This window comes from Mustela putorius, unplaced genomic scaffold (assembly GCF_011764305.1).
Source record: "Mustela putorius furo isolate JIRA1106 unplaced genomic scaffold, ASM1176430v1.1 tig00000139_pilon_pilon_pilon, whole genome shotgun sequence".
Lineage (NCBI taxonomy): Eukaryota > Metazoa > Chordata > Mammalia > Carnivora > Mustelidae > Mustela > Mustela putorius.
Genome location: NW_025421293.1, coordinates 10883652 through 10911317, shown reverse-complemented (window position 1 = coordinate 10911317; position 27666 = coordinate 10883652). Strand labels below are relative to the sequence as shown.

The window sequence follows — 27666 nt, the reverse complement described above, 5'->3', positions numbered from 1 at the left end:
CTCCTCATTCTCAATTAACACCAACATAATTACTCATTACAATATAAACACGCAGCGGTTTCATATTGATTTTTTAAAAGATTTTATTTATTTATTTGACAGAGATCACAAGCAGGCAGAGAGGCAGCCGGGGGTGGGGTGGGTGTTCAGGAAGCAGACTCCCCGCTGAGCAGAGAGCCTGATGTAGGGCTCGATCCCAGGACCCTGAGATCGTGACCTGAGCCAAAGGCAGAGGCTTTAACCCACTGAGCCACTCAGGCGCCCCAAGATTTCATTCTTTTTGATAGCCGAGTAATAGTCCATTGTATATACATGCCATGTCTTCTTTACCTATTCATCTGTTGATGGGCATCTGGGCTCTGTCCATATTTTGACTATGGTGGACATTGCTGCTAAAGACATTGAGGTGCAGGGGGGCCTGGGTGGCTTAGAGGTTAGGTAAGCCGCTGCCTTCGGCTCAGGTCATGATCCCAGGGTCCTGAGATCGAGTCCCGCATCGGGCTCTCTGCTCAGCAGGGAGCCTGCTTCCCCCTCTCTCTCTGCCTGCTTGTGATTTCTCTCTGTCAAATAAATAAAAATTAAACAAATTTTTAAAAATTTTTTAAAAAGTCACTGAGGTGCAGATGCCTCCTTTGAATCACTGTTTGTATCCTTTGGATAAATACTGAGTAGTGCAATTGCTGGGTCCTAGGGTAGCTCTATTTTTAACTTTTAAAAAAGTTTAAAAAATTTTTTAGGCACCCCTATTTTTAACTTTTTGAGGAACCTCCATACTATTTTCCAAAGCGGCTGCACCAGTTTGCATTCCCACCAACAGCAGAAGAGGAGTGGTTTTTCTTTCTCTGAATCCTCGCCAACGTCTGTTGTTTTCTGAGTTGTTAATTTTAGCCACTCTGGTAACACAAAGCAGTTTCATTTTTTTATAAAGATTTTGTTTATTTATGTATTTGACACAGGGAGAGAGCTCAAGCGGTGGGGAGCAGCGGGCAGAAGGAGAGGCAGAAGCAGGCTCTCCACTGAGCAGGGAACCCTATGAGGGACTCGAACCCAGGACCCGGGGATCATGATCAGAGCTGAAGGCAGCTGATTAATCTACTGAGCCACTCAAGTACCCTCACAAAGCAGTTTCCTAATAACAATATCAATGGCACCATCAACAATATGATAATTGAAAATGATCTAAGAGTTTATAGCAGTTTTTAATTTTTTTTTTTTTTTTGTATAGCTTAATTGTAGCTGTAATGTTTCTTGGACTGATTCCTCTCTGTGTTATGCCACCAACTGGATATATGGTTTCATCCATTTCATTTTGCTTTCGAATTCTAGGGATTAAAAAATTTTTTTAAAAGATTTTATTTATTGAGAGAGAGAGACAGTATGAGCAGGGGGTAGGGTAGAGAGAGAGAGAGAGAGAATCTCAAGCAGACTCCGTGTTGAGCTCAATGTGGGGCTTGATCCCACAACCCTGAGAGCATGACCTGAGCCAAAATCAATAGTCGAACCCTCAACCGACTGAACCACCCAGGAACCCAGATTTTTTAAAAGCACTTTAAAACAAATAGATGGGTCCCCTGGGTGGCTCAGTGATTAGGTGTATGCCTTCAGCTCAGGTCATGATCCCGGGGTCCTGGGATCCAGCCCCATGTTGGGCTCCTTGCTCTGTGGGAAGGCTGCTTCTCCCTCTGCCCCTCCCCCTGCTTGTACTCCTGCTCTCATTGTATGTCTCTCTGTCAAATAAACAGAATCTTTATTTTTTTTTATTTTTTATTTTATTTTATTTTTTTAAAGATTTTATTTATTTATTTGTCAGAGAGAGAGGGAGAGAGAGCGAGTACAGGCGGACAGAATGGCAGGCAGAGGCAGAGGGAGAAGCAGGCTCCCTGCCGAGCAAGGAGCCCGATGCGGGACTCGATCCCAGGACGCGGGGATCATGACCTGAGCCGAAGGCAGCTGCCCAACCAACTGAGCCACCCAGGCGTCCCTAAACAAAATCTTTAAAAAAAAATAAAACAGGGGTGCCTGGGTGGCTCAGTGGGTTAAAGCCTCTGCCTTTGGCTCAGGTCGTAATCCCAGGGTCCTGGGATCAAACCCCACATCGGGCTCTCTGCTCAGCAAGGAGCCTGCTTCCCCTTCTCTCTTTGCCTGCCCTTCTGCCTTCTTGTGATCTCTGTCTGTCAAATAAATAAATAAAATCTTTAAAAAAAAAACCCAAATATATGGTTTATCCATTTATTTAGGGAATAAACAAAAGACCCCCAACCCCTCCACATACATGTATATATATGTATAAACATGTATACAACCCATTTATATATGTGTATATGCATGCAAATATGCATGTGTGTGTTTATTTATATATATATATTCAAGCACACACACATATCCGTGCATACCTTTTTTTTTTTAAGACTTTATTTATTTATTTGACAGAGAGAGAGATCACAAGTAGGCAGAGAGGCAGACAGAGAGAGACGGGGAAGCAGGCTCCCTGCTGAGCAGAGAGCCCGATGTGGGGCTCGATCCCAGGACCCTGAGACCATGACCCGAGCCAAAGGCAGAGGCTTAACCCATTGAGCCACCCAGGCGCCCTCTCCGTGCATACTTTTGTCCTTATCTTTTTTCACATGACTCCGTACTAGCCAGCACTGTGTCATTGATTCACATTCGCCTTAACCTGTTGAAATAATGTGAGTGCCTGAAAAGGACCCTTCAGTGTGAGACGGGAAACTTGAATTTTCTTACAATGGCAGCTAAGCTCTCATGGTTAAATCCTCCCCACCCTTCCAAGTTTCCATGGGAAGGAGCAAAGGAATATCAAGGATTTCTGACCAACACTTTGGATCATTTGTGTCTGTCCTCTCTTCCAGCAGCGTAATCAAGGTGCCTCACTCTTCAGGTCGCTTGTGATCCAGAGTGAAATATTATTAATTATAATGATTTTTTCTTGGTTACTATAGGTATATGTTTTTGGCAACCTCCTATTTTTTCATTTCTTTACTTTTTATTATGACGAGAGCCTCAAAATTGAAATCTCTTTTTTTCTTTTTAAGGAAGCTCTACCCCAAAGATGGGCTTGAATGCAGGAACCCAAGGTCAAGAGTCACATGTTCTACCGATTGAAACAGCCAGGTGCCTCTAATTAAAATTATTTTAAAAAAAGATTTTATTGGGTGCCTGGGTGGCTCAGTGGGTTAAGCTGCTGCCTTGGCTCAGGTCATGATCTCAGGGTCCTGGGATCGAGTCCCGCATCGGGCTCTCTGCTCAGCAGGGAGCCTGCTTCCTCCTCTCTCTCTCTGCCTGCCTCTCTGCCTACGTGTAATCTCTCTGTCAAATAAATAAATAAAATCTTAAAAAAAAAAGATTTTATTTATTTATTTGACAGACAGCGATCACACATAGGCAGAGACAGAGGAGGAAGCAGGCTCCCCGTGGAGCAGAGAGCCCGATGTGGGACTTGATCCCAGGACCCAAGGATCACGATCTGAGCCAAAGGCAAAGGCTTTAACCCACTGAGCCACCCAGGCATCCCTAAAATTATTGTTAATGGAGCCACCAAACTTGCATTCTAAGGACTCCGGGGCCCTGAGCATGGAAATAACTGATTTTCTGGGTGCCCTCCATCTGCCTAGGACAGCGCCTGAGGCTGGCCAGACTTGCTCTCATTTATTTTTCACAAATACCCTGTAGGATGGATGTCCTTATCCTCATTTTACAGAACCAGATCATGGAGCTAAAAGTAGATGTCAAATGTGGAACCTTGTATCCCTGTGCTTTTCTCACCAGGTGAAGCTGGAAAGAAAAAAGACAACATTTCTTTCACCTGAGTCATCGTTCTAACCGCAGGAAGGAAGATTGTAGGGAAATGACCTGGGTCCCCTTGATCAAGCCTTCAAAAAATCATTTTCCTATTTGCCGTGGCATCTTTTCTCCTGCCTTCTCCTATAACCCTAATGGACCTCCACGAAAATACGTTCCACACTGACTTATAGTTTTAATTCTGCCTGGTTCTCAAATTATAATTAACAGGATGTCTTCCCAGAGATACCAGAAAATTGGGGTTGAGTTAAATGTTAATTTAGCAGCCTGCTCTAAGGCTCAGAACCAGTTAGCCACAATATATAGTAAAACTCAAATCTTGTTAGCATTCCTCCGTGTTCTCTTTGACCTTCCGTGATGGCTAATAACAGAAGGCTTTTTACCTGCTCAGTGTAGTTTTGTGGTGATGTTTGCCATTATTTATGGCAACTGTATAGCTTATTAGAAATGCATCTTTGGGGGTGCCTGGGTGGCTCAGTGGGTTAAGCCTCTGCCTTCGGCTCGGGTCATGATCTCAGGGTCCTGGGACTGAACCCCACATCAGGCTCTCTGCTCAGCAGGGAGCCTGCTTCCCCTTCTCTCTCTGCCTGCCTCTCTGCCTACTTGTGATCTCTCTCTCTCTCTGTCAAATAAATAAAATCTTTAAAAAAAATGCGTCTTTGGGGCGCCTGGGTGGCTCAGTGGGTTAAGCCTCTGCCTTTGGTTCAGGTCATGATCTCAGGGTCCTGGGATCAAGTCCTGCATCAGGCTCTCTGCTCAGCAGGGAGCCTGCTTCCCTTCCTCTCTCTCTGCCTGCCTTTCTGCCTACTTGTGATCTCTGTCAAATAAATGAATAAGATCTTAAAAAAAAAAAAAAGGAAATGCCTCTTTGTGGGGCGTTGGTGTGGCTCAGTCGTTAGTGACTTCAGCAGGTCATGATCTCAGGGTCTTGGGATCAAGATCCGTGTCAGACTGCCTCCTCAGTGGGGAGTCTGCTTCTCCCTCTCTGCTTTTGCTCGTTTTCTCTCTCTCAAATAAATAAATACAATCTTTTAATAAAAAAGATTTTAAAAAATATTCTATTTATTTATTTGACAGAGAGAGACAGCAAGAGAGGGAACCCAAGCAGGGGGAACGGGAAAGGAGAAGCAGGCTTCCCGCCGAGCTGGGAGCCTGATGCAGGGCTCGATCCCACGACTCTGGGACCATGACCCAAGCTGAAGGCAGGCGCCTAACGACTGAGCCACCCAGGTGCCCCAATAAATAAAATCTTAAAAAAAAAAAATGCCCCATTGCCTCAATGGCATTTAGAGAAAAAGAAATGAGAAATCAGGAAGGATACACACGCACGCGTGCGCGCACACACACACACACACACACACACACACATCTCACATCCTTGTGGGCCATCTGGTCTTTCAACACGCTTCTAATAAACAGCATTGCCAAATCTCCACCAGTGAAAATCTTTACAGCCTAAGAATAAACTCGGCTGATCTTGAAACCTGTTCACACATTGTGTCTTTGGCAAATTTTCCACTGAAGACTCCAGCCTTTAAAAATCTTTAGATTATTTTTCTAAATACTGTATGAAGAAGCGTTCATTTTGCTTTTTGGGAAGATAGCCTGAATGACGTTGCTAATTCAGGAACATGTGTTCTGTATCCTCAAAGATAGCATTCACTGAGCGTCGAGAGAAAAAAAATAACTTAGAAAAAAAGGGAAGTGAGCTTTTTACAGAGGCAATAAATGTGGCTATGTCTAATGCTGCAAAAATAAGGGGAACTAAAGATTAGCGCACATACTTTGAAAAATATATTTTAATAACAACAAAATGAGCCAAAAGGTAAAAACCCTGAAATATTTAAAATGGTCTTGGCCGGAAAGACAACGGATAGTAAATACAGTATTATGAGCATTAAAAGGTACAATTCTTCCTTTTTTTTTTTTAGGACTTAAGAAAAAAAAAATTTAAGACTTTATTTATTTGAGAGAGGGAGAGAAAGCACAAGTAGGCAGAGTGGCAGGGAGAGGGAGAGGGAGAAGCAGGCTCTCCACTGAGCAGGGAACCCAATGTGGGGCTCGATTCTAGGACCCTGGGATTACCACCTGAGTCAAAGGCATCCGGTTAACCAACTGAGCCACCCAGGCGCCCCTTAAAAAAAATTTTTTTTAAAGATTTTATTTGCTTGACAGAGAGATCACAAGTAGGCAGAGAGGCAGACAGAGAGAGAGAGAGGGGAAAGCAGGCTCCCTGCTGAGCAGAGAGCCCGAGGCAGGGCTCGATCCCAGGACCCTGAGATCATGACCTGTGCTGAAGGCAGAGGCTTAACCCACTGAGCCACCCAGGCACCCCTAAAAATTTTTTAATGTAATCTCCATATCCAAGGTGGGCTTGAGCTCACAACCCTGAGATCAAGAGTCCCATATTCTACCAACTGAGCCAACCAATCGCCTCCTGCCAAAAAGTACAATTCTTATGCAGTAGATATTCAAAGAAAAATGATAATGCTAAATAATAGTCATAATGACAATACTGATAGTGTCCGCTGTGATTTATAGTCTTTAGATTATAGGTGCGTAAAGTGAAAAAATATTTTTAATGATTTTGAATGTGAATTTCTTTCCTGGTAGAGAAATTTTATTTATTTATTTATTTATTTATTTTTAATTTTTTTAATAAAGATTTTATTTTTTAATAAAGATATTCTCTATTTGTCAGAGAGAGAGAGCACAAGGAGGGGCCGTAGCAGTCAAAGGGAGTAGCAGGCTCCCCCCTAAGCAAGGAGCACAAGGTGGGACTCCATACCAGCACCCCAGGACCATGACCTGAGCAGCAGAAGGCAGATGCTTAGCTGTCTGAGCCACCTAGGTGTCCCCCCCCAAAGATTTTACTTATTATTTGACAGGATGAGAGAGATCACAAGTAGGCAGAGAGGCAGGCGCGTGGGGGGGGGGTGTAAGCAGGCTCCCTGCTAAGCAGAGAACCCGATTGGGGGACTTGATCCCGGGACCCTGAGATCATGACCTGAGCTGAAGGTGGAGGCTTAACCCACTGAGCCACCCAGGTGCCCCAGATTTTTTTTTTTTTAAAGATTTTATTATTTATTTGAGAGAGAGACAGGGAGAGAGAGCATGAGTGAGAAGGGCAGAGAGAGAAGCAGACTCCAGGGAGAGAGAGCATGAGTGAGAAGGGCAGAGAGAGAAGCAGACTCCCCGTGGAGCTGGGAGCCCGATGCGGGACTCGATCTTTGGACTCCGGGATCATGACCTGAGCCGAAGGCAGTCGCCCAACCAACTGAGCCACCCAGGCATCCCTGCCCCAGATCTTTTTTTTTTTTTTTTTTAAAGATTTTATTTATTTATTTGACAGAGAGAGATCACAGGTAGGTAGAGAGGCTGGCAGAGAGAGAGAGAGAGAGAGAGAGAGAGAGGGAAGCAGGCTCCCTGCTGAGCAGAGAGCCCGATGTGGGACTCGATCCCAGGACCCTGAGATCATGACCTGAGCCGAAGGCAGCGGCTTAACCCACTGAGCCACCCAGGTGCCCCCCCCCCAGATCTTTTTTAAAGTTAAAGTTCTATTTATTTATTTTAGAAAGAGAGAAATCATGAGGGGGAGGGGAAGAGGGAGCGGTAATGAAACCCCAGCAGACTCAGCACTCCGGGCAGTGCGCAGGACTGGATCTCACAACCCAGAGACCACAACTGGATACCAGGACTGAGGGGAACCAAGAGTCAGATGCACCTGGAAGCTCCCCTTAAATGACTTCTAAAAGTTGTTTAATTTAATAATGATTGTCATTGCAAACCCATTTTAGAGCAAAGAATTTTTACACTTAAATCAATTTTTCACACTGTTGCTTTCTTAAAAGACTTAAGATTTGCTTTTAATTTCATCAGTGAAACTCTTTTTTCCTCACCTGTACCAAATTCCCAGACTTTCAGTGACGGGCAAAATTATTAAAGATTAAATTTTACCTAAGTCAACACTGAACAACAATGGCAGGGGTCCTGAAACCATCTACATGGGGAGCATGTTTTGCCCCTCCGCCCCAGGAAGCCTCCCTTTGTTTGCTTTTTATAATTCTGGTTAGATATATATAACATCAAGCTTGCTATTTTAACTGTTTTTATTTTGATTGATTTTTTTAGGTGCAAAAAGGTAGCTTGATTAAAGCACGGGAAAGGACCCGTGGGCAAAAAGAGCTGCCTATTTTAACAGTATTTAAGTGTACAGTTCCCCGTTATTAAGGATATTGACATTGTACACTGTAATTCAAATTCACTGTTCACCTTCTCGTTTGACCATTGGGGGGCAGACCGAGACAACGCATCGGCGGCTCTGCCGGAGCATCCCGCCCCCGCCTCGCCCACGCATGCGCGTCTCACCTGCGGAAGGTGACAGGGGGCGGGGTAGGGGGTGGGACAGAGGTGCGCAGGCGCGGCGCGGGCATTGTGACGTCAGGCCCCGCGGCCAGGCTTGGACCAGGCGGCGTCTCGCGGAGGCGCTTCCCGGAGTGTGACGCGCGGACTACCCTCCCGCCGCCCGCCCGCCCCCGACCTCGCCACCGCCTCCCTCGCTCCCTCAGCGCGCCGAGCGCGGCCCAGTGGCCGGGGTGGAGGCCCGGGGCGACGCGGCGCCGAGAGGGCGGGCGGGCTTCGGAGCTCCGGGCGGTCGGGGTCCGTGGCCGGTCGGTGCGCGGCGGGCGGGCGGCGGGCGCCGGTCTATATGGCGGCGGCTCTGTCGGGCCTGGCTGTCCGCCTTTCGCGCTCGGCCGCCGCCCGCTCCTATGGGGTCTTCTGCAAGGGGCTGACCCGCACCCTGCTCATCTTTTTCGACCTGGCCTGGCGGCTGCGCATCAACTTCCCCTACCTCTACATCGTGGCTTCCATGATGCTCAACGTCCGCCTGCAGGTGAGTGAGCCGCGCCTGCCTGGCTGGCCCTTTCCCCCGCGACCCTCCCCGAGTGCCGGTCCGCCCCCCGCGGCCCGGCCCAGCCCGCCCGGGACGGCGAGGATGCTTACAGGAGCTGCCAAGCTGGATGCTGAGTGTATGCCAGGCACCGTGCCTTTCTCCTGCAACCCCACGGGAGGAAAACCCGCTGAGGTTATTGTTGTTCCCCGTTCTGCAAATGAGGCTGGGGGCGGGGTGGAGCGGCTTCCCGAGGCTGAGGCCCTACAGCTGGGGCGTGGGGTCCGCGGGGATGGTGGAAACTGGCACCGGTGGAAAGGCCTTGAAGAGGAAATTTTGCCCGGAAAATTCTATATGGTTGGGTTTGCGAGATGGGTTTGTGGTTGACTTTGCTAGTTGCCAAACTTTACGAAGCTCTTCAACACATTATTTTTGATCCCTAAAAGGAGTTCGTGTTTTTGATAGCTGTAGCTGATTAATCCTGGTCGGGATGGAAGTGGGGTGAGGCTGAAGAGGAGGCAAAATGAGGTGGAAGGGGCAGAGACGCAAAAGGGTTCAGAGTCCGGAAACTATTCAGATGTAAGAAAGTGGACACACACTCAGCACCTTGGAGATCGCCTTTGTGGTAAATGACGTTCCTTCATCCCGTGGTAATTACAGATGTCTTTTTCTAGTGGGATGAAAAGTCGTCGGATTGAGAATTTTCCTTTATAAGTGGATCATAGCTGGCCAGATGCCGAGCTCCTGTTGGAGTGCCTGGCGCAGGCTTGGATGGAGGAGGGACAGGTTCTTGCCCTCCCGGAGCTTCCTGTCTGACAGTACTTGTGTGGCTCCCTCATGTGCAGAATGAGGAAGCCCGAGTGCTGGGACAGGGCTGTTGAGACCATGCAGGTGTTGTCCTTTTTGTCCCCTCTGGTTTGATTGCATCAGCATGGAATTGTCTGGGTACCTGGACCCTTGGGTTTTGGTGCTAATCACTCGTGAGGGCTACTTAAAACCAGTTTTGTTTTAAAGATTTTATTTATTTATTTGACAGAGATGACAAGTAGGCAGAGAGGCAGGCAGAGGGAGAGGAGGAAGCAGGCTCCCCGCTGAGCAGAGACCCGATGTGGGGCTCGATTCCAGGACCCTGAGACCATGACCTGAGCCACCCAGACGCCCCTTAAAATCAGTTCTTGATCAAAATTGTGTTAAGGTGAGATGAGATGAACCTGCCTTTCTGTTCTAAGATCCAAATTGGGATACTTTTATTTGAACAAGGGGTTCTGGCACCCCTAAGTGAAAGTACCAGAATGGAAGAGTGGAAAAGTGAAATCTTTTTCAAGCAGGTAGTTAGGAACGAGTCAAAGGTGCTGGGTGTGGCGATTGGGGGAAACCAGAAAGCCTGTGCTCTAGCCAGTTGCCACTAGCCAACAGTTGTTCGCTAGATCTAGTGTTTTTCAAGAGGAATTGGAAATACTGATTTTTAGATACTATATTAACTCAAGTTTTAAGAAAGTAAACTTTGTGGCCAAAACACGTATGCATTTGACACCCCCCCCCCCAGCTCCATTAATGCTTTGCAGTCACATGCAGAATTACAAGAACTACTATAAGAGAAAAGCTAGTACATAATGGTAAAATTACCATGTTTTGAAAAAAAAATTACCATGTTTTGTACATTAAAAAAAAAAAATCACCTTTGTCATACATTCCCTTACTTGTATATGACTACCCTCTAATCCAGACTACCATAATCACTCACCTGGACCATCTGTTTTCCACCGGGCAGTAGAGAAGTTTGTTTTTTTTGTTTTTTTTTTAAACATAGGTGTCCTTTCCCACAAAACAGCAGAACAAAACTGCTTCTTGTTGCCCACAGGAGGCACTTCACACATATTTTTATCCTGCAGGTCTGGCTTTTGCCCACCTCTCTAACTTCTTACTTGGGTTGCTTCTTGTTTACTGTTCTTTCTCACAGTTTCCTTACTACTCTCTGCCTATCTGCCCCTGGGCATTTGGACAAGCTGTTCTTCCTTTGGTTCAGTCATTTGGTACAGTCTCACACTTCATTTCTGATTTCAGGAAGTGCATGATCACCATATCCATGTGATCTTGCACTTTGGCTCTCTTCATTGCAAGAGTACTGAAGGCTTGCTTGTTCCATAAGCAATAAGGAATCAAGGACTCCATTTCTTTTTTTTTTTTTAAAGATTTTATTCATTCATTTGTAAGAGAGAGAGAGAGTGAGAGCGAGCACAGGCAGACAGAGAGGCAGGCAGAGTCAGAGGGAGAAGCAGGCTCCCTGCTGAGCAAGGAGCCCGATGTGGGACTCGATCCCAGGACGCTGGGATCATGACCTGAGCGGAAGGCAGCCGCTCAACCAACTGAGCCACCCAGGCGTCCCAAGGACTCCATTTCTAATGTGATGCTTAGGGTTTCCAAATCTCACAGTTGTTTGTAGTTGAGAACCTGAGGAACAGTTATTCAAGTACAAATTTCATAATAAGGAATTTGCACCGTAATGATTGAGAGTAGATGTATTTAGGAGGAGGGAAATTAACTTTACTTGGATTGGTTTGAGCTGTCAGAAGGACTCAGTGCTCACCAATCCCAAAAGTCCGTAATGGGTGACTTGGTGTACTTGACAGTACGTGACCTGGATTAGCTGTCCAGGTGCAGCACAGCCCAGGAGTTGAGCTATATAGGGGTAGCATGTGGGCTGTTAGTCAGGTGAGGGGTGGGGTGGGGGCGGGGGAGTACAGAGTGGTCACCAGGGTGGTTGGCGGCTGTCTAAGAACTCAGGTGCCACGGCAGTCACTTCACGGGCTGAGGCAGGGAGAGGGTGGGAGCGGGGTGTATCTCTTCTTTACTCTGATAGTTAATCTGCTACTTAAAATGCCCTTGCAGGTTTAGAGTTGCTGTTCATTTGTGGAAAATCACTAATTAAATTAACCTGATTTAAGGGTTTAATTACTCTGGCCTCTTGTAAAGGGAAGTGCCATGGGAAATAGCATCCAAGTAAGAGGAAAGCTGAGGTGGCTGCCTTTTTACTCACCACACTGTGTCCCCAGCCTCTGCATGGTAGGTGCTGGACTAAAGGATGCTGTGTCCCGTGTGTTTACTTAGGACGTCTGCATCGTTTGCAGACCTTTTCAGGAGATTGATACCTCTTTAACATGCAAGGTGATTAAATGAGAAAACAGATGCAAAAGAGCTTTGTAAACCTAGGAGCTTTATGATCTTAAAATACTGTTTGCAAAAAATAAAAATATAAAATACTGTTTGGAAGCCTAAGAAAAAATAAATTTTAAAAATTCTGAAAAAATATTTGTAAGCAGCCTTAATCTGCTAGAGTCATTAGCATCCTACTTATGCAGAATCCAAAATACAAGTAGAAAAATGAAAATCTGTATGAAATACTAAGTTAAAAATAGTGGGACATCTGGGTGGCTCAGTCGGTTAAGCATCTGCTTTTGGCTCAGGTCATGATCCCAGGGTCCTGGGATGAGTCCCAAATTGGGCTCCTTGCTCAGTGGGAAGCCTGCTTCTCCCTCTGCCTGTAGCTCCCCCTCTTGTGGTCTTATGCTCTCTCTCCCATGCTCTCTCTCTGGCAAGTTAACAAATAAAATTTAAAAAAAAAATTAAAATTAGTAAAAACAAGATGATAGACTGTGCGGAGATCCTATGTAACTGGTTATACCTCCAACTTTTCAGTTATGCTGCCTGAGGGAAGAATCAAGTATCTTGGGCTCAGGTCACCTAGATTTATAAACGATTAAAAGGGAACGTCTCAAAAAAAAAAAAAAAAAGGGAAAGTCTCAGGGGCGCCTGGGTGGCTTAGTCGGTTAAGTGTCTCTGACTGTTGATTTTAGCTCAGACCATGACCTTAGGATTGTCAGAGCCCTGAGCTGGGTATGGAGCCTACTTAAGATCCTCTCTGGGTCCCTCTGCTCCTGTCCTCAAGGGGGGAAAAAAAGAAGGCCTCAAAAAGGTTAGAGAAAGGACATGGTGAAGGTGGATGATTGTTGTCACACTGAGCAATGTCCTTGTCTTCCATGATATGGGCCACACTGCCCTGGAGTCATCTGCGCTAACCAGGCCGGGGAAGCTTCCTTTGGTTCCTCCGTGTGTGTGGGCTCTCTCCTCTGGTTCTGACCGCTCTGTCATAGTCTCCTTTCTCATAGACTTTGTCAATCCACAACTCCCTGTCTTTGTGTTCACCTGTCACTTAAAAAATCTGTATTCGTTCATTCCAGTCAAATAAAAGAGTTCAGGAGTGTAGGTGGGCCGGAAGAACTGGTTGCCTTGCTAAATAAAGCAGGTGGGCTTCGTTGATTAGGTGGCATTTGAAAAAAAGCTTTTTTTTTTTTTTTTTTTAAGATTTTATTCATTTATTTGACTGAGACTGCAAGAGAGGGGACAGAAGCAGGGGGAGTGGGAGAGGGAGAAGCTGGCTCCCCATTGAGCAGGGAGCCTGATGCGGGGCTCGATCCCAGGACCCTGGGATCATGACCTGAGCTGAAGGCAGAGGCTTAACGACTGAGCCACCCAGGTGCCCCTGAACAAAAGTTTTTGAAATCAGCGGTGAGGGCTTTAAGCCTTGGGGAAGGGGAGATGTCTGGGTTAGAAGTATATCTGGTGTTGTGGAGAGTAGGCCCTACAGCGGATGCAAGCCTGGCTTGTTCGTTCTAGAACAGGAGGAGGCTGGTCCGTGAAGAAGGAGCTTCAGACTGAGAGGTGTAGGAGCATTGAAAGGACTTTGGCATTGACTCAGGTTGCATGGTCTGATGTCTGAACAGTTTCAGGAAGTAGTAACTATCCCGAGATCCTAGTTGCAGGATCTCCTAGTGCAGTTTGAAATGAGTTTTATTCTTTTGCTCGATTGGGGAAAATTAGAGATTATTAAGAAAATGTTTAAAAGTATATAAGCTTTGCGAAATCTTAATGAGTCAAGTCAGAAGCATCAGCTCAGTTAGGAATTTGTTCTGTCTTCTGAGCTGAGGAACGACTGCATACTTTGAGATGATAAGTACCGAACATGCGGAAAACACACTAGGGAATCTTTCCATTCGAGTGAATGCCTTCATCATGGTTTGTTTTTCATAAACTTTAGAAAAATTTTCAACCTATATAAAATTTGAAAGAATGGTGCAGTGAATATCTGTATTCTTGAGTCAGGTTTTTTTGTTTTGTTTTGTTTTTAAGTCTTACACAAAGTCCTATAATGGGTCAAGCAGATACTAAAGTGTGTTAGATCTATATGTACTGATGTTAGGAGATACCAACCAGGGACATCTGGGTGGCTCAGTCAGTTAAGCCTCTGCCTTTGACTCAGGTCATGATCCTGGGGATCTGGGACCGAACCCCATGTCAGGCTCCTTGCTCAGTGGGGAGTCTGCTTCTCCCCCTCCCTCTGCCTACCTCTTTCTCTAAAATAAATAAAATCTTAAAAAAAAAAAAAAGATACCAACCATATATAAAGTGAAGAAAAGTGGGGGGTGCCTGGGTGGCTCAGGCCATTAGACATGTGCTTTCAGCTCAGGTCATGATCCTGTGTCTTGGGATCCAGCCCCATATCAGGCTCCCTGCTCGGTGGGGGTAGGGGTGGGGGGGTCTGCTTCTCCCTCACCCCCTGCTGCTCCTCCCCTGCTTATGCTATCTCATTCTTGTGCTCTCTCAAATAAATAAATAAATAGAATCTTTTTTTTTTTTTAAAGATTTTATTTATTTATTTGACAGAGAGAAACCACAAGTAGATGGAGAGGCAGGCAGAGAGAGAGAGGGAAGCAGGCTCTCTGCTGAGCAGAGAGCCTGACGCGGAACTCGATCCCAGGACCCTGGGATCATGACCCGAACCGAAGGCAGCGGCTCAACCCACTGAGCCACCCAGGCGCCCAATAAATAGAATCTTTTAAAGAAAAAATGTGTTTGCCTATACCTGGGGGGAGCAGCCCTAACTCAGGGGAGAGCCTAGGCATTGCTTCTCAAACGATCTGTGGAGAAGAACCAGTGGTTCTTTACCTGCACAGACAGGGGTGGCTTATAAACCACAAACATATTTCTCACAGCCTGGAAGCTGGAAAGTCCAAGATCGAGGCACCCTCATGGCCAGGCCCTTGCGAGAGTTTTTTTCCTAGCAGGTGCCTTCTTGTCGTCTCATAGTCAGGGGGGCTGGGGGTCTCTGTGGGGTGGTTTTGTAAGAATGCCAGTCCCGTTCGTGAGGGCTCTACTCATGAGCTGCACATTTCCCAGAGGCTTCCCTGCCTTAGTGACAGCCATCTTCAGGTTGGAGTTTCAGCATATGAATTTGGGGGGACAGACATTGAGACCATAGCACCTTCTGATAGTTTTGTAAGGGCCAATAAAAATGAATTGCTTTTACATGGAAAAGGGCAGTGTCTGCTTGAGGTCCACCCCCCCCATTCATGGGCACATACGCATTTTCTCTCTCTCTCTCTCTCTCTCTCTCTCCCCCTCCCCCTCCTTCCCTCTCCCTACTAAATAAATCCTTCATTAAAAAAAAAGTTACACTTCCCACTCAGCCATCTCTGAGTGTTCTTAATTCTGTTCTTACATGATCACGATAACCAGCTGGGGGATGGGGGTGGGGAGGGACATGGGATGGTGGTGCCTTTTACCTTCGTAAGGACTTTGGCTTGTACTCTGAGCGAAGTGGGAGATGTTTCAGTGAGATGGGACTTCATGTGATTTACTTTTTTAAAGGATTTTTTTTTTTAAAGATTTTATTTATTTATTTGACAGAGAGAGACACAGCGAGAGAGGGAACACAAACAGGGGGGTGGGAGAGGGAGAAGCAGGCCTCCTGCTGAGCAGGAGCTCGATCCCAGGACCCTGAAGTCATGACCGGAGCCAAAGGCAGACGCCTAACGACCGAGCCACCCAGGCGCCCCTAAAGGATTTTTTTTTTTTTTTAAAGATTTTATTATTTATTTGACAGAGAGAGAAAGCGCGCACGCACAAGCACGGGGAGAGGCAGAAGCAGGCTCCCTGCAGAGCAGGGGAAGCCCGATATGAGACTCAATTCCAGGACTCTGGGATCATGACCCAAGCCGAAGGCAGTGGCGAAGTGTGTGTGGCAGTGGCACACACTTACCTATTTATTTATATCTCTGTCATTCCTTTTCAGTAAGGATAAATAAACTCTTTGCTAATCTTGTTTTATCTATTTTGTCAAGCCTACACCATCTTCCATCTCCTCGCCCTACACTGGGGTATTTAAAAAAAAAAAAAATCCAAACCAGAATGAGGCTTTTGGTTCTTTTGTTTGTTTGTTTCACTTTTTAACTTTGAAATGACTTGACTTAAAGAAAAGTTGCAAAAATAGTGCAGAGAGCTCCCATAGATGCTTTACCCATTTTCTGCTGTTGGGAGGCTAACTATACCATAGCACAGTTAAAAATTCAGAGATGAGGGGCACCTGGGTGGCTCAGTGGGTTAAGCTGCTGCCTTTGGCTCAGGTCATGATCTCAGGGTCCTGGGATCGAGTCCCTCATCGGGCTTTCTGCTCAGCAGGGAGCCTGCTTCCCTCTCTCTCTCTCTCTCTCTCTCTGCCTGCCTCTCTTCCTACTTGTGATCTCTGTTAAATAAATAAATAAAATGTTTGGGGGGAAAAAAAAAACTCAGAGATGAACATCAGTCTAATGCATTGGGGTTTCACCAGTTTTTCCCACTGTGTCCTTTTCCTGTTCCAGGACCCGACACTGCATTTAGTTGCCGTGTCTCCAATCTGTGACACTTCCCTAGACGCCTCTTGGGCATTCAGGCTGTTGTTGGTTTTTGGCTATTATGAGTGAGTAAGGCTGCCGGGAACATTCACGAATAGGGTTTGCGTGGATGTGATTTCATTTCTCTTGGATATAGGAGTGGAGAGTCGCTGGGTCATATGGTAATCCTGTGTTTAAGCATTTCAGGAGGCTCACTGTTACTGCACTTCAGAGTTGAGGGTGGAAGCGGGGAGACTCTGGGGGGGAGGGATGGGAGGGACACCATGGCGGCTCCTGATGGGGGGGAGCTACTGGGAGTGGCTGTGTTGTGTTTGTTGTTTGAGGCAACATGCCTCTCTTACATAAGTACTTCCTTACGTGGTATGTCAGTGAAAGACTCATTCACTTTTTTGGGGGGGGGGTGAACTACCCATGTTTTTTGCCCATTTTCCTGTTGGTTGTTGGTGATTGTAATTTCTCAGAGCCTTGTATCTGTTAAGCGTTGAAAAGTGGGTTTTTTTGTTTGTTTGTTTGTTTTGTTTTAGTTACATTTTGATTTTGCTTATGATGTGTATTTGACATACCGAACTTTACTTACTTGTTTTTGAAAAAGCTTCTTTGTTTCTCTCTTTTAAGTAATCTCTGTACTCAGTGTGGGTCTTGAACACTCAATCCTGAAATTAAGAGTGGCATGTTCTACTGACTGAGCCAGCCAGGCACCCCTGAGGTTTATTTTTATGTAGTCAGATTTAACAATCTTTTTTTTTTTTTTTAAGATTTTTTTTTTTTATCATCAGAGAGAGAGAAGGGGAGAGAGCAAGCACAGGCAGACAGAATGGCAGGCAGAGGCAGAGGGAGAAGCAGGCTCCCTGCCAATCAAGGAGCCCGATGTGGGCAGCTGCTTAACCAACTGAGCCACCCAGGCGTCCCAACAATCTTTTTTGACTTTGGGTTCGCCCTAGTTAGAAGGCCTTCCCAGGGGCACCTGAGTGGCTCAGTTGGTGAAGTGTCTGCCTTTGGCTCCAGTCATGATCCAGGGTCCTGTATCAGTCTCGCATTGGGCTTCCTGCTCAATGGGGAATCTGCTTCTCCCTCTCCCTCTGCAGTTCCCCCTGCTTGTGGGCTCCCTCTCTCAAATAAAATAAATAAAATCTTAAAAAAAAAAAAAAAAGACCTTCCCAACTTTTAGGCTATGAGGAATTCAACCCTATTTTATTCTGGTTAGAAAATACATATACATACATAAAATCTCCTGTGATAAGTATACAGATTGCACTGCCGTGAAGACTGTGTGAGTAACATTTTTGTCCTTGAGTGTATGTTACTAGAAAGTGAGCTTCAAGAATAAGAGTCCTGTTTGTCCTAACACTAGTGCCTAGAACAGTGCCTGGCCCAGGGTAGGAGTTCATTGAACACTTCCGGATTGAATTTGTAGCAGGAAATCGTCAGAGTAGAATCCTGAAGGAAAGGTTATTTGCATTTGTAAATAATTCTAAAAGTTAAAATGCTCCCTGTTGACTGGTCGGCCACTGCAGCCGGGGCCTCACTTCCACCCCTCCCCGGAAACATGCAGTCTGTGTTGAGGCCACTTCCATGTTGCCTTCCGGTGGTCACTCCTGCGTCTTCTGCTTCACAGAACCCTCCCCCCTCCACACCCCATTTTGTTGTTCATTCCCTAAAACACTCTTGATGATGATGACAGCTGCTGTTTATAGCATGCCAGTCAGAGAAGTTGCTAGGCGCTCTCACATAGTGAGTCCTCACAGCACGCTGAGGTCAGAGGATTGCCCGAGGTCCTGGAGTCGGGACAGCCCATGTCTGAGCATACCTTTGGCAGGCAGGTGAAAAGGGGAGGAAACAGGGTGGTGGCTTAGCGAGAGCTGCACAGCTGGCTGTTTAAGGGCAGGTTTGATTTAGATGTGCTGAATGATTGGTAACAGGAACTCAGCACTCTTAGTTTCCTGTGGTTATGATTCAGCTTAATGGGGAGGCGACTGAGTTGTTCCTGCTTCTCATCCTCTGAGCTGGGTAACACCTTTTTACTATTTTTCTTCTTTAAGTCTTACTGTTTTTTAAATTTTATTTTGTATTGCCTTAAGTAATCTCTACACCCAACTTGGGGCTTGAACTCAAGACCCCAAGATCAAGAGTTGCATGCTGTACGGACTGTGCCAGCCAGGTGCCCCCCATGCTGGGTAGCAAGTTCAGGAATGTGTTTTGGCCACCTCCTCAGTGTGATTGTTTCAGTCGTGAGCACAGTGATGTTAAGGTATACTGATGTTCACTTCTGGAAGCTCTGGAAGCCAGGCGAGGCCAGGATGAGCCTGGAGTGTGTTTGTGAGCCATTGTGAAGCAGGACCCCACTCTAAGCCCATTGTTGTCCCAACCTGGCTCGTGGAGCTGTGTCTTCTTCCAGCCCCCTTTGGAGATAGCCTTGCCAGCTGGCTTTCAGAAGCATAGCGGCCAGGTTATTTTTAGTTCACAGAGCAGTGGTATCCAGACTGTCAGGTCCCGGAGGCCATTAATAGCTCAGGTTAGAGAAGGTAAGGTGACAGCAGTCCAAGAGGGCAACAGCTGCCTAAGTGGGTCAGGCCTATTGTTGTGCAGCAGGTCAGCTGCCTCCAGCCAACAGGGATTTTGGTAGAGGATGATTTCTCCTGTCTGCACTGGAATTGTGGACGCACCCAGATAATCTTGTTTCCCTGTGCACATCACCCCTCTGGTTTTGTGGCTCCATTTTCAACCTTTTTTACCTTTTTGGGGGATGTGTCGGGTGAGGAAATACGTTCAGGAACTTACTGCCAGTACCACACTTCTTTTTTTCTGAATCATACTGTTTTGAACTTCCAAATAGACTCTTTCCTTTACCCTGATGGTCTCCGTGTTGATGGATAAGTTTGTTTGCCAGAGTTTATGCTGCTTATTATTTTGTAGCCTTAACACAGGGTGGGGGGAGGATGTGGCGATGAGATTTCTAGGGCTAAGGACAGTTAATTATATAATTATGTATGTTGGGTACAATGTGATATATCTATATATGTAGTAGGGTGAGAATAGTTATAAAAATATTTCACAAACACAAATACCATATGATTTCACTTACATGTGGAATCTAAAAAACAAAACAAATGAACAAACCAAAAAAAGAAACAGGCCCATAAATACAGAGAACAGACTGATGATGGGCGCCAGATGGGCTGGTGGGGGGATGGGAAAATGGGTGAAGGGCAGTGGAAGGTACAGGCTCTCAGATGTGGAATGAATAAGTCCCAGGCATGGAAGGTACAGTGTAGAGAATACAGTCCGTGGGATTGTAGTGGCATTGTGTGGGGACAGATGGTGGTTGTGCTCGTGGGGAGCAGAGCACGATGTTGAAGCTTGTTGAATCACTTTGTGCACGTGAAACTAATCTAGAGTGTGTCAACTGTACTTCCATAAAAAATACTTCACTTGTTTAGAAATTATTTGAAAATTATTTCTGGCTTTCAAAATAACGTGTGTGTCTAGTGTGAAGTTTTTGCTGACCAAAAAAAAATAAATAAATAAAGGTAGTTTTTGTTGATAAATTGAGGGATCAGAGCCAAAATGTTTTCACTGACCTGAAGTTTTTTTTTTTTTTTTTTAAGATTTTATTTATTTATTTGACAGAGATCACAAGTAGGCAGAGAGACAGGCAGAGGGGAGTGGGGAGCAGGCTCCCTGCTGAGCAGAGAGCCCGACCCTGAGATCATGACCTGAGCCGAAGGCAGAGGCTTGAACCCACTGAGCTGCCCAGGCACCCCTGACCTGAAGTATTTTTGTCAAGATTAAATATATAGTTTATTACTGAATTTATTAAAGAAGTAGATCTTCAGTAAATAACATATTCTAACATTACTAAATATGTGATTATATTAGTGGTACCTTAGCTGGAGTATTTTAACACAATTCTGGAAATATTTCATCTTTCGGAACAGCACTAAGTCCTTGTACAAGGACATGCTAAAAGTAGTTAGATAATTTTCCTGAGAGGTGGCCCCTATTAAGTGACATGTTTTTCTTAAGAATTTTTTATTTTATTTTATTATTTTAAAAAATATTTTTAAAAATTTGGGTGTGAGAGGGCGTGAGCAAGGGGAGGAACAGAGGGAGAGGGAAAGCAGACTGCCTGCTGAGTCGGGTGCTTGCCTGCAGGGCTCCATCCCGGGACACTGAGACCGTGACCTGAGCCAAAGACAGATGCTTAATGAACTGAGCCAGCCTGGTGCTTCTCAAATATATTTTTAATACATATTAAAATAAGGTATTTATAAACATTCTTAAGGAGTGCCTGGATAGCTCAGTTGGTTAAACGTCTGCCTTCAGCTCAGGTCACGATCTCAGGGTCCCGAGATCGAGCTGGACTTTGGTCTCCCTCTCCCTCTGCTCCTCCCCCTGCTCATGTTTGTGCCTGCTCGGTCTCTCTCTTTAGCTTTTAAATAAAAGCTAATATATATACACATAAATATATATGAATATATTTTTTTTCTTAAGATTTTATTTATTTATTTGATACCCGAGAGAGAGGCAGGCAGAGAGACGGGGGAAGCAGGCTCCCCGCCAAGGAGGGAGCCCAATGTGGGGCTCGATCCCAGGACCCTGAGATCATGACCTGAGCCAACCGGCAGAGGCATAACCCACTGAGCCACCCAGGCGCCCCATGGATATGTATATTTGAGAATGCTTTCATTTCAGGAAAATGTTCTTAGTACATTTGAAATCAGTAATATAAATGGAGAGTTCGAACAAATATGCTTTGGAAACTTAACTTGCAAGAACTGTCCAGAGAAGTTGACTAGTTTTTGATGGGGTAAACTTTGAAATTATGACTCTGAACAATGGTGGGAGTTAGGACCCCTGTGCAATTGAAAATCCACAGATTTTTGACTCCCAAAAATCTAACTTAGCAATAACAGTTAACATATATTTTGTGGCATATGCTGTATTCTTAGAAAAAGCCGTCTAGAGAAAAGAAAATGTTAACATAAGGAAGAGAAAATATTTTACAGACTGTACTGTATTTGTGGAAAAAGACCTGCATAAAAGTGGACCTGTGCAATCGAAACCCATGTTTTTGAGGGTCAGCTGTATTGAATTGTAGCCAGAATCCACACTTAGAAGATTGTACCTCTTAAAAGTTCTCATCACAAGAAAAAAATGGTAATGGTTGGTGACAGATGTCAACTCCTGGAGATCATTTTGTAATATATACAAACATTGAACCCTCATGTTGTACACCTGAAACCAATGTAACGTTATATCACAGTTTTTAAAAAATGGCATCTTGCATTTGTGTATTGCTTTATCCTGTTCAAATACATTTTTTCAGTTCTTTAGAGGATTGATCACATTTCTATTGGTAAAAATTTTGAACATGTCCTCCAGATAGAGATGTAAACTATATGGTTCTCCACCAAAATATGGCATATATTGTAAAACTTACAAAAAGTTAAAGGGGGAATGAGATAAAATGAGCTAGGCAGAGATCTGATATTTTCTCTTCTACTCCTTGAGTTGGGGTCACCCCATTTAGCACCCGCTACACGAGAAGATCGTATGAAGTTTAGAGTTTATTTGGAGCCAATGAAGTTGTGCAAGAAACACATCTAACTGCCCTCTTTTTTGAAGTGCTTGATGCTCTTGGTGTCTATGACATGGAGTTTCTCGAGTTGCTTCAAATCTTCCCCCTTGGTGGCTTTGGGGTGCCCTCAATAGATCTTGGAGAGCCTGGCCTTCTGTATCTTACTGTCTTCTCTTTTTTACCCATCTCCCCAAAACTGGGGACTTCAGAATCTGGGTCTGAGCTCTGACGTCACTCTTGAGCTAACCACTTGATTAATAATCCAAATGCTTGTCCAGTTCCCACAGTCAGACTCTGTGTGTCCCCATCTGAGCTGTTAGACGTCCCTCCAGACCTGCTGCTCCTCTCCATTCTCCATTCGTGATGCCTTCATTACCTAGAAGTGAAACGAGAGAAACCGGTGGTGGTCTCCCTTTCTACATCCGTCAGCTACCAAGTGGAAAAATATTTTCTCTTTCCTTTTCATCCACAGCCTCAACTCTTCCCCTATGGAATTGGAATAGCCTCCTCATTGGTCTGTGTGATTCCTTTCCACTTGCCACAGCCACCACCCTGCAGCCAAGGAGTTAGTCAGAAATGCAGATCCGGCCACCATCTCCTGGCCGAATGTCGCTCAGTCGCTCTGCTGATGGAGGCCACGCTCCCTGCACCACGACCCGTGTGCCTCGTTAGCCCTGGTTGGCTTCACGCCTCTCCCTGTGCCCTTTTTGCTTCTGCTTCAGCCTCCAACAATTGTTTATTTTCTTCCTAGTGTACTCTCTTTACTTTTTTTTTTTTTTTAAAGATTTTATTTATTTATTTGACAGAGATCACAAGTAGGCAGAGAGGCAGGTGGTGGGGGTGGGGGGGGTGGGGAGGAAGCAGGCTCGATGCCGAGCAGAGAGCCCGATGCGGGGCTCAATCCCAGGACCCTGGGATCATCACCTGAGCCAAAGGCAGAGGCTTAACCCACTGAGCCACCCAGGCGCCCCTCTCTTTACATTTTTAAAAAATGTAACACACTTGCACACTCACCTAGCTTGTTCCCCTGGTTAGAGAAACTGCAGCTTCCTGCCCCCCATTTCTCTGTCCCCACAGCCGAGCCTCTCAGCTCCAGCGGGCTCTCCTTGTCCGGATTTCTCTCACTCTGAATTGCACGCTTGTTGCTTCCTGACTCTTCGTGCTCAGGCTTTGTCTTTCTGTGGGAAGCGAGCTGCGCGCTCTTAGGCTTCTGCCTCACGTCCCACGTTTCCACCCCTCCTTTCACCCAGCAGAGCTGTGTGTCTTCCTTACATTGTTCTTCCGTAGGCTGGCCTTCTAGAAAAATAGTAAATACAGTTGATGTATTTCTTTATTTTCCATGTATTAATGCTCTGGGGTTACGGTTTTTTAAAGGAACATGGGTCAACATTTTTTTTTAACTCATCAATTAATGAGGGAATTCATTAATTAGATGCTAACTCATTAATTAGATTAATTAGATGTTCTAATCGGTTTAAAGGAGAATTTAGACAGAACACGCACACACATAATCAGGAATGCCAAAGTACAGTGCAGATGATCAGTACACATGGTCAGTATCCACAGGGTAATAATCAATTGTATTCCTCTGAACAGAGTTTTTAATTATTTGGATAAGAAATCTTTTGCCTTCCTCTCACAGTTTTTACAACTCAAGAGTCAGGTGCAGGGCCCCCTAAACTCAGGTAGCCCAGGGACGCAGTGGACAGTGAGCCCATTCAGCTTGTTTCCTGGTCTCAAGGCTCTTTCACAGCCTTTCTTGACACATCTTCCCCATTGGGGGCATAATGATGTCAAAGAAAGATGATTCTTGGTCACAGAAAAAGCCTGGTCCTGTTAGCGTTGCAGGTACAGCAAGAATGTTAACCATATGGGCCACCTTGAGTTTGCTCTTGAACCACTGCTGAGGTTACAAATCAACTTCTGTCCCAAAGTTTTCACGCAGAATCTCGGACTAGGCGAGTTTGAGAGTGGGGATGTAAGCCCAAGAAACTTTCTCCATCCTTTTTTTACTTGTAGTACCTATAAATTCGGTGAATTCTTCTCTTAACAAGACTCCAAAATTTGCTGAGGTCCTGCCCTGACAGCCGTGATCTTCCTTACCACATTGAGGCCGTGACCTCCACGCAGGTTTTTCCTGGGAGGGCTTTGTGGACAGCAGATCTGTAAATAATGTTGACCTTGATTCCTTAAAAGTGGCTTGTCATGCTTGAGTCACTGAGACTCAGTCTCAAATAGGACACGTCAGGTAGGGCCTTGGTTTGCATAATCAAGTCATCCAGTTACGTCCTGATTAAATAGAGGACAGATTTTTATAGAACCCACAGAAATAACTAAATAGCTGTGAAAACTACAAAGCCTAAGAATGTTTTTTTTTTTTTTTAATTTTAAGTATTTTTAGGAAACCCTGCAGTAATAAAGTACTGTTTAGTTTTCTTTCTTTTTTTTTCTTTTAAAGTATGTTCTTTTTGTTGTGATCTCTAATTGGTAGGTTGTCATCCTGTTTTCTGTCAAAATGTAGGAGTCCTTGGTACCAGAGACTGTTAAAGAGATCTTCCTGGGGCGCCTGGGTGGCTCAGTGTGTTAGGCCTCTGCCTTCACCTCAGGTCATGATCTCAGGGTCCTGGGATCGAGTCCCGCATCGGCCTCTCTGCTCCGCGGAGAGCCTGCTTCCCTCTCTCTCTCTGCCTGTCTCTCTTCCTGCTTGTGATCTCTCTGTCAAATAAATAAATAAAATCTTTAAAAAAAAAAAAAAAAAGATCTTCCTGTTTGTTAGAAGTACCTGGTATGTGTAGGCTCTTTCAAGGCTCTGTCTTCATAATAATACTCCCGATTATCTCTTCCAGGTTCATATTGAGATCCACTGAAGGCCTTCCGCTGACTGACAGAGGCGCGTCGTCAGGCTCACCACATCAGAGAACACACAGCATGAGGGACACCTGCCTCGGGAAGGTGCAGGCAGCGGGAGAGGACTCAGATCGGCTGCTGTATGGACTTGAAGGAGCACAGGGGGAGAGCCCTTGCCCGACAGATACGCCTTCCCCTTCCGGGATGCCTAGGCCTGCCGTCGATGGGGATGGAAATTCACAAAGTGAGGAGTTATCAGTGGAAATGAAAAATGCTTCGAGTGAGGCCAGCCTCTTCCTTCACAATGGCAACAAAACACTTCCATGTTTGAAAGAATCATTACGAAGAAATTCAGCTTCTGTAGCGGGTCAGAGCAAGACTGTGCATGTGTTCTGCGCCCCCGCCGGAGAGCGTTCTGCTGGGGTGTGCTGCGGAGCGAGGGAGGCTCTGCTGGGGCGCGGGCTGGAAGGAGGGCCCGGGGCCACCAACCGCCACGGAGGACGGGGCCGCACAGCGGAGTCTCAGGCGTCAGGACTACCGCGCCCTCAGAAGCGGTCAGAATCAGGGATTTCTGAGGAGGAACCGCCAAGTGCTCTTCTGGAGGGGCTAGGCTTTGAGTTGGAACTGTCTGGCCTGCATTTCGTCCTCTCTCCACTGCTGCACGCACACCCCGAAGTTTTCCTGAATGAGACACAAAGTGTTTTCCTTGGCCACTCAGAGCCCCTGTTTTCGGAGCCAACGGTAGAATCTAAGAAGATGCTTTCAAGTGTAAGAAGTACCTCGGACGATCTGCAGATAATACTGGGGCTACTGGCTCTACCAGCTTTCGAAATAGCAAATTCAATACGCCATAGTTAAGGTGCAAGCCGAACAATAAAAATAGATTAATTTTAAAACTTGTCTTAGAATGATTTCTTTCACATGAATCTGGATGCACACGGGGCAGCCGTGAAGTTCCTGCTTCAGTTTGTATGATCAGACAAACTTTGAGTGGAATTTCAACTCATGGGAAGTTGGTTGATGTGAGGGGAGACTTTTGAACGTGTTTTAGCTTGTGCTTGAAAGACATTCAGTATTGGGATGCCATTTTCAAGGAGAATGTTCATAGATCCTATATAAATGTCAGGTTAGAACGGAAAGGTGTAACAGCATTTTTTATGTTATCTTCAACGCTCATTCCAAAGGGCTACCATCCTGATAGTCTCGCCTCTCTCTGATCCTTGGGTGGAAGCGGCCGTTTGTTCAAGTCAGCCCCTTCCTACTCTCTCTCGGCCTTCTATAGGATAATTTCAGTCTGCAGCAAAATTTGACTTCTTTTCTCATCTCTCTTTCCTTCCCTTCGAAATGCAGTTTAAATGGAGGCCCTACAGTGAAAAGTGCAACATCCGAAGTCCTTCTAGTATAATCCTTTCTCAAACTAGGAGCCTTAGCTGTGTCGCCTGAAATAAAAGTGACCTCGAGACCATCTGCGGCGGCTCAGTTAAGGGGAGACAGACCTCGTATTGCCCCTAAAGTTGCCAGGAGCCGGGAGGATCTCTGATCCCAACATTTTCTCTGACGTAATGTAATCCCTCTGCTGGTTGGGAACTCCGGGAAAGGTCCCTTCAGAGCATGGGTTTCTCAGGCGTCCCAAAGGCGTCCCCCGAAAAGACTTAACCATTTTCGGGGTTGCTGGTTGCTTCTCTCTGTCTGTGTGCTAACTTACTATGCCATGTGCTATTTTACTGTTTGGGGAAAGTGGAGAAGAAAATGTATTATTTAGCATAATAAATGTCTTCTTTTATGTGTGTGGTCTCGGGTCACCTTGTCTTTTTTCAGTGCCGTCTTCCTCGTACTGAGAAGTCTTTCAGCATCGGTCCAAGTAGGCTGCCGACTTAGAAGACCAGAAGCAGAGCTTGAAAGACAACCTAGGAAGCTAGGTCTGCACTCTGCTCTCACTTTCCTTCCAGAACATAGAACATGTTGTGCTCGCAGCCAGTGTGAAGGACGCTGTCCTGGTTGGGCAGTGAGAGCCCTGCTTAGGACCCTCTGGGGTCACCAAGGGATGGTGAGCCACCAAGGGACGGTCAAGTGAGAACACAGAATTGTTTTAAAAGGGGAGCTCTGTTCTTGTCAAACCCTTACCCCCCTGCCTTTTGTCTTGCTTTAAATCAAGTCTGTTCCTTTGGGGTAGAGCTTTCCATGACCCATCGAATATTTTATTTCCTTTGTCTTGTAAATTGCAAGAATAGAAATGTTCAGCCAGTTGCAAAGAACAAATAATGGAATTCTCTATTGAATATCCGTTGCTAAATAAATTTAGAATGTCTTCATGTGGTTATATTAGAATAAGTTGTGTTTTTTTCTGAAAGCCACTTTGGGGAAATGTTCACAGTAACAACTTTTTTCTTTAATTTTTTAATACATGGGGCGCCTGGGTGGCTCAGTCACTTAAGCTGCTGCCTTCTGCTCAGGTCATGACCCCAGGGTGCTGGGATTGAGTCCTGCATCAGGCTCCTTGCTCAGGGGGCAGTCTGCTTCCCCTCCTCCCTCTGCTTGTGCTCTGTCAAATAAATGAAATCTTAAAAAAAAAAGATACTCTTTCAGATAAATTGTTTCCATGATTGAGTTATAAATGGGATGTCTTTAAAGTTTTTTAAGATTTTATTTATTTATTTGACAGAGATGACAAATATATTGGCAGAGAGGCAGGCAGAGAGAGGGGGAAGCAGGCTGCCTGCTCAGCAGAGAGCCCAATGTGGGGTTTGACCCCAGGACCCTGGGATCATGACCCGAGCTGAAGGCAGAGGCTTTAACTCACTAAGCCA

The 27666-nt window shown here is 45.6% G+C and overlaps 1 protein-coding gene across 3 annotated transcripts; it reads left to right on the top strand.

Annotated features, from left to right (window-relative positions):
• Positions 1–8266: 8266 nt before the first annotated feature.
• Positions 8267–26646, top strand: FAM220A (family with sequence similarity 220 member A). Of its 3 annotated transcripts, none has more exons than XM_045075127.1 (2): positions 8267–8710; positions 24859–25013. In XM_045075127.1, the coding sequence occupies exons 1-2, from the start codon at positions 8525–8527 to the stop codon at positions 24877–24879; spliced, it is 207 nt and encodes a 68-aa protein (XP_044931062.1). In that variant the 5' UTR covers positions 8267–8524; the 3' UTR covers positions 24880–25013. The 3 variants fall into 3 exon arrangements, with proteins under 3 accessions (XP_044931062.1, XP_004775043.1, XP_044931061.1); XM_004774986.2 differs by having other exon boundaries at positions 8574–8710; positions 24859–26646; XM_045075126.1 differs by lacking the exon at positions 8267–8710 and adding an exon at positions 18371–18441 and having other exon boundaries at positions 24859–26646.
• The last annotated feature ends 1020 nt before the right edge of the window (positions 26647–27666 follow it).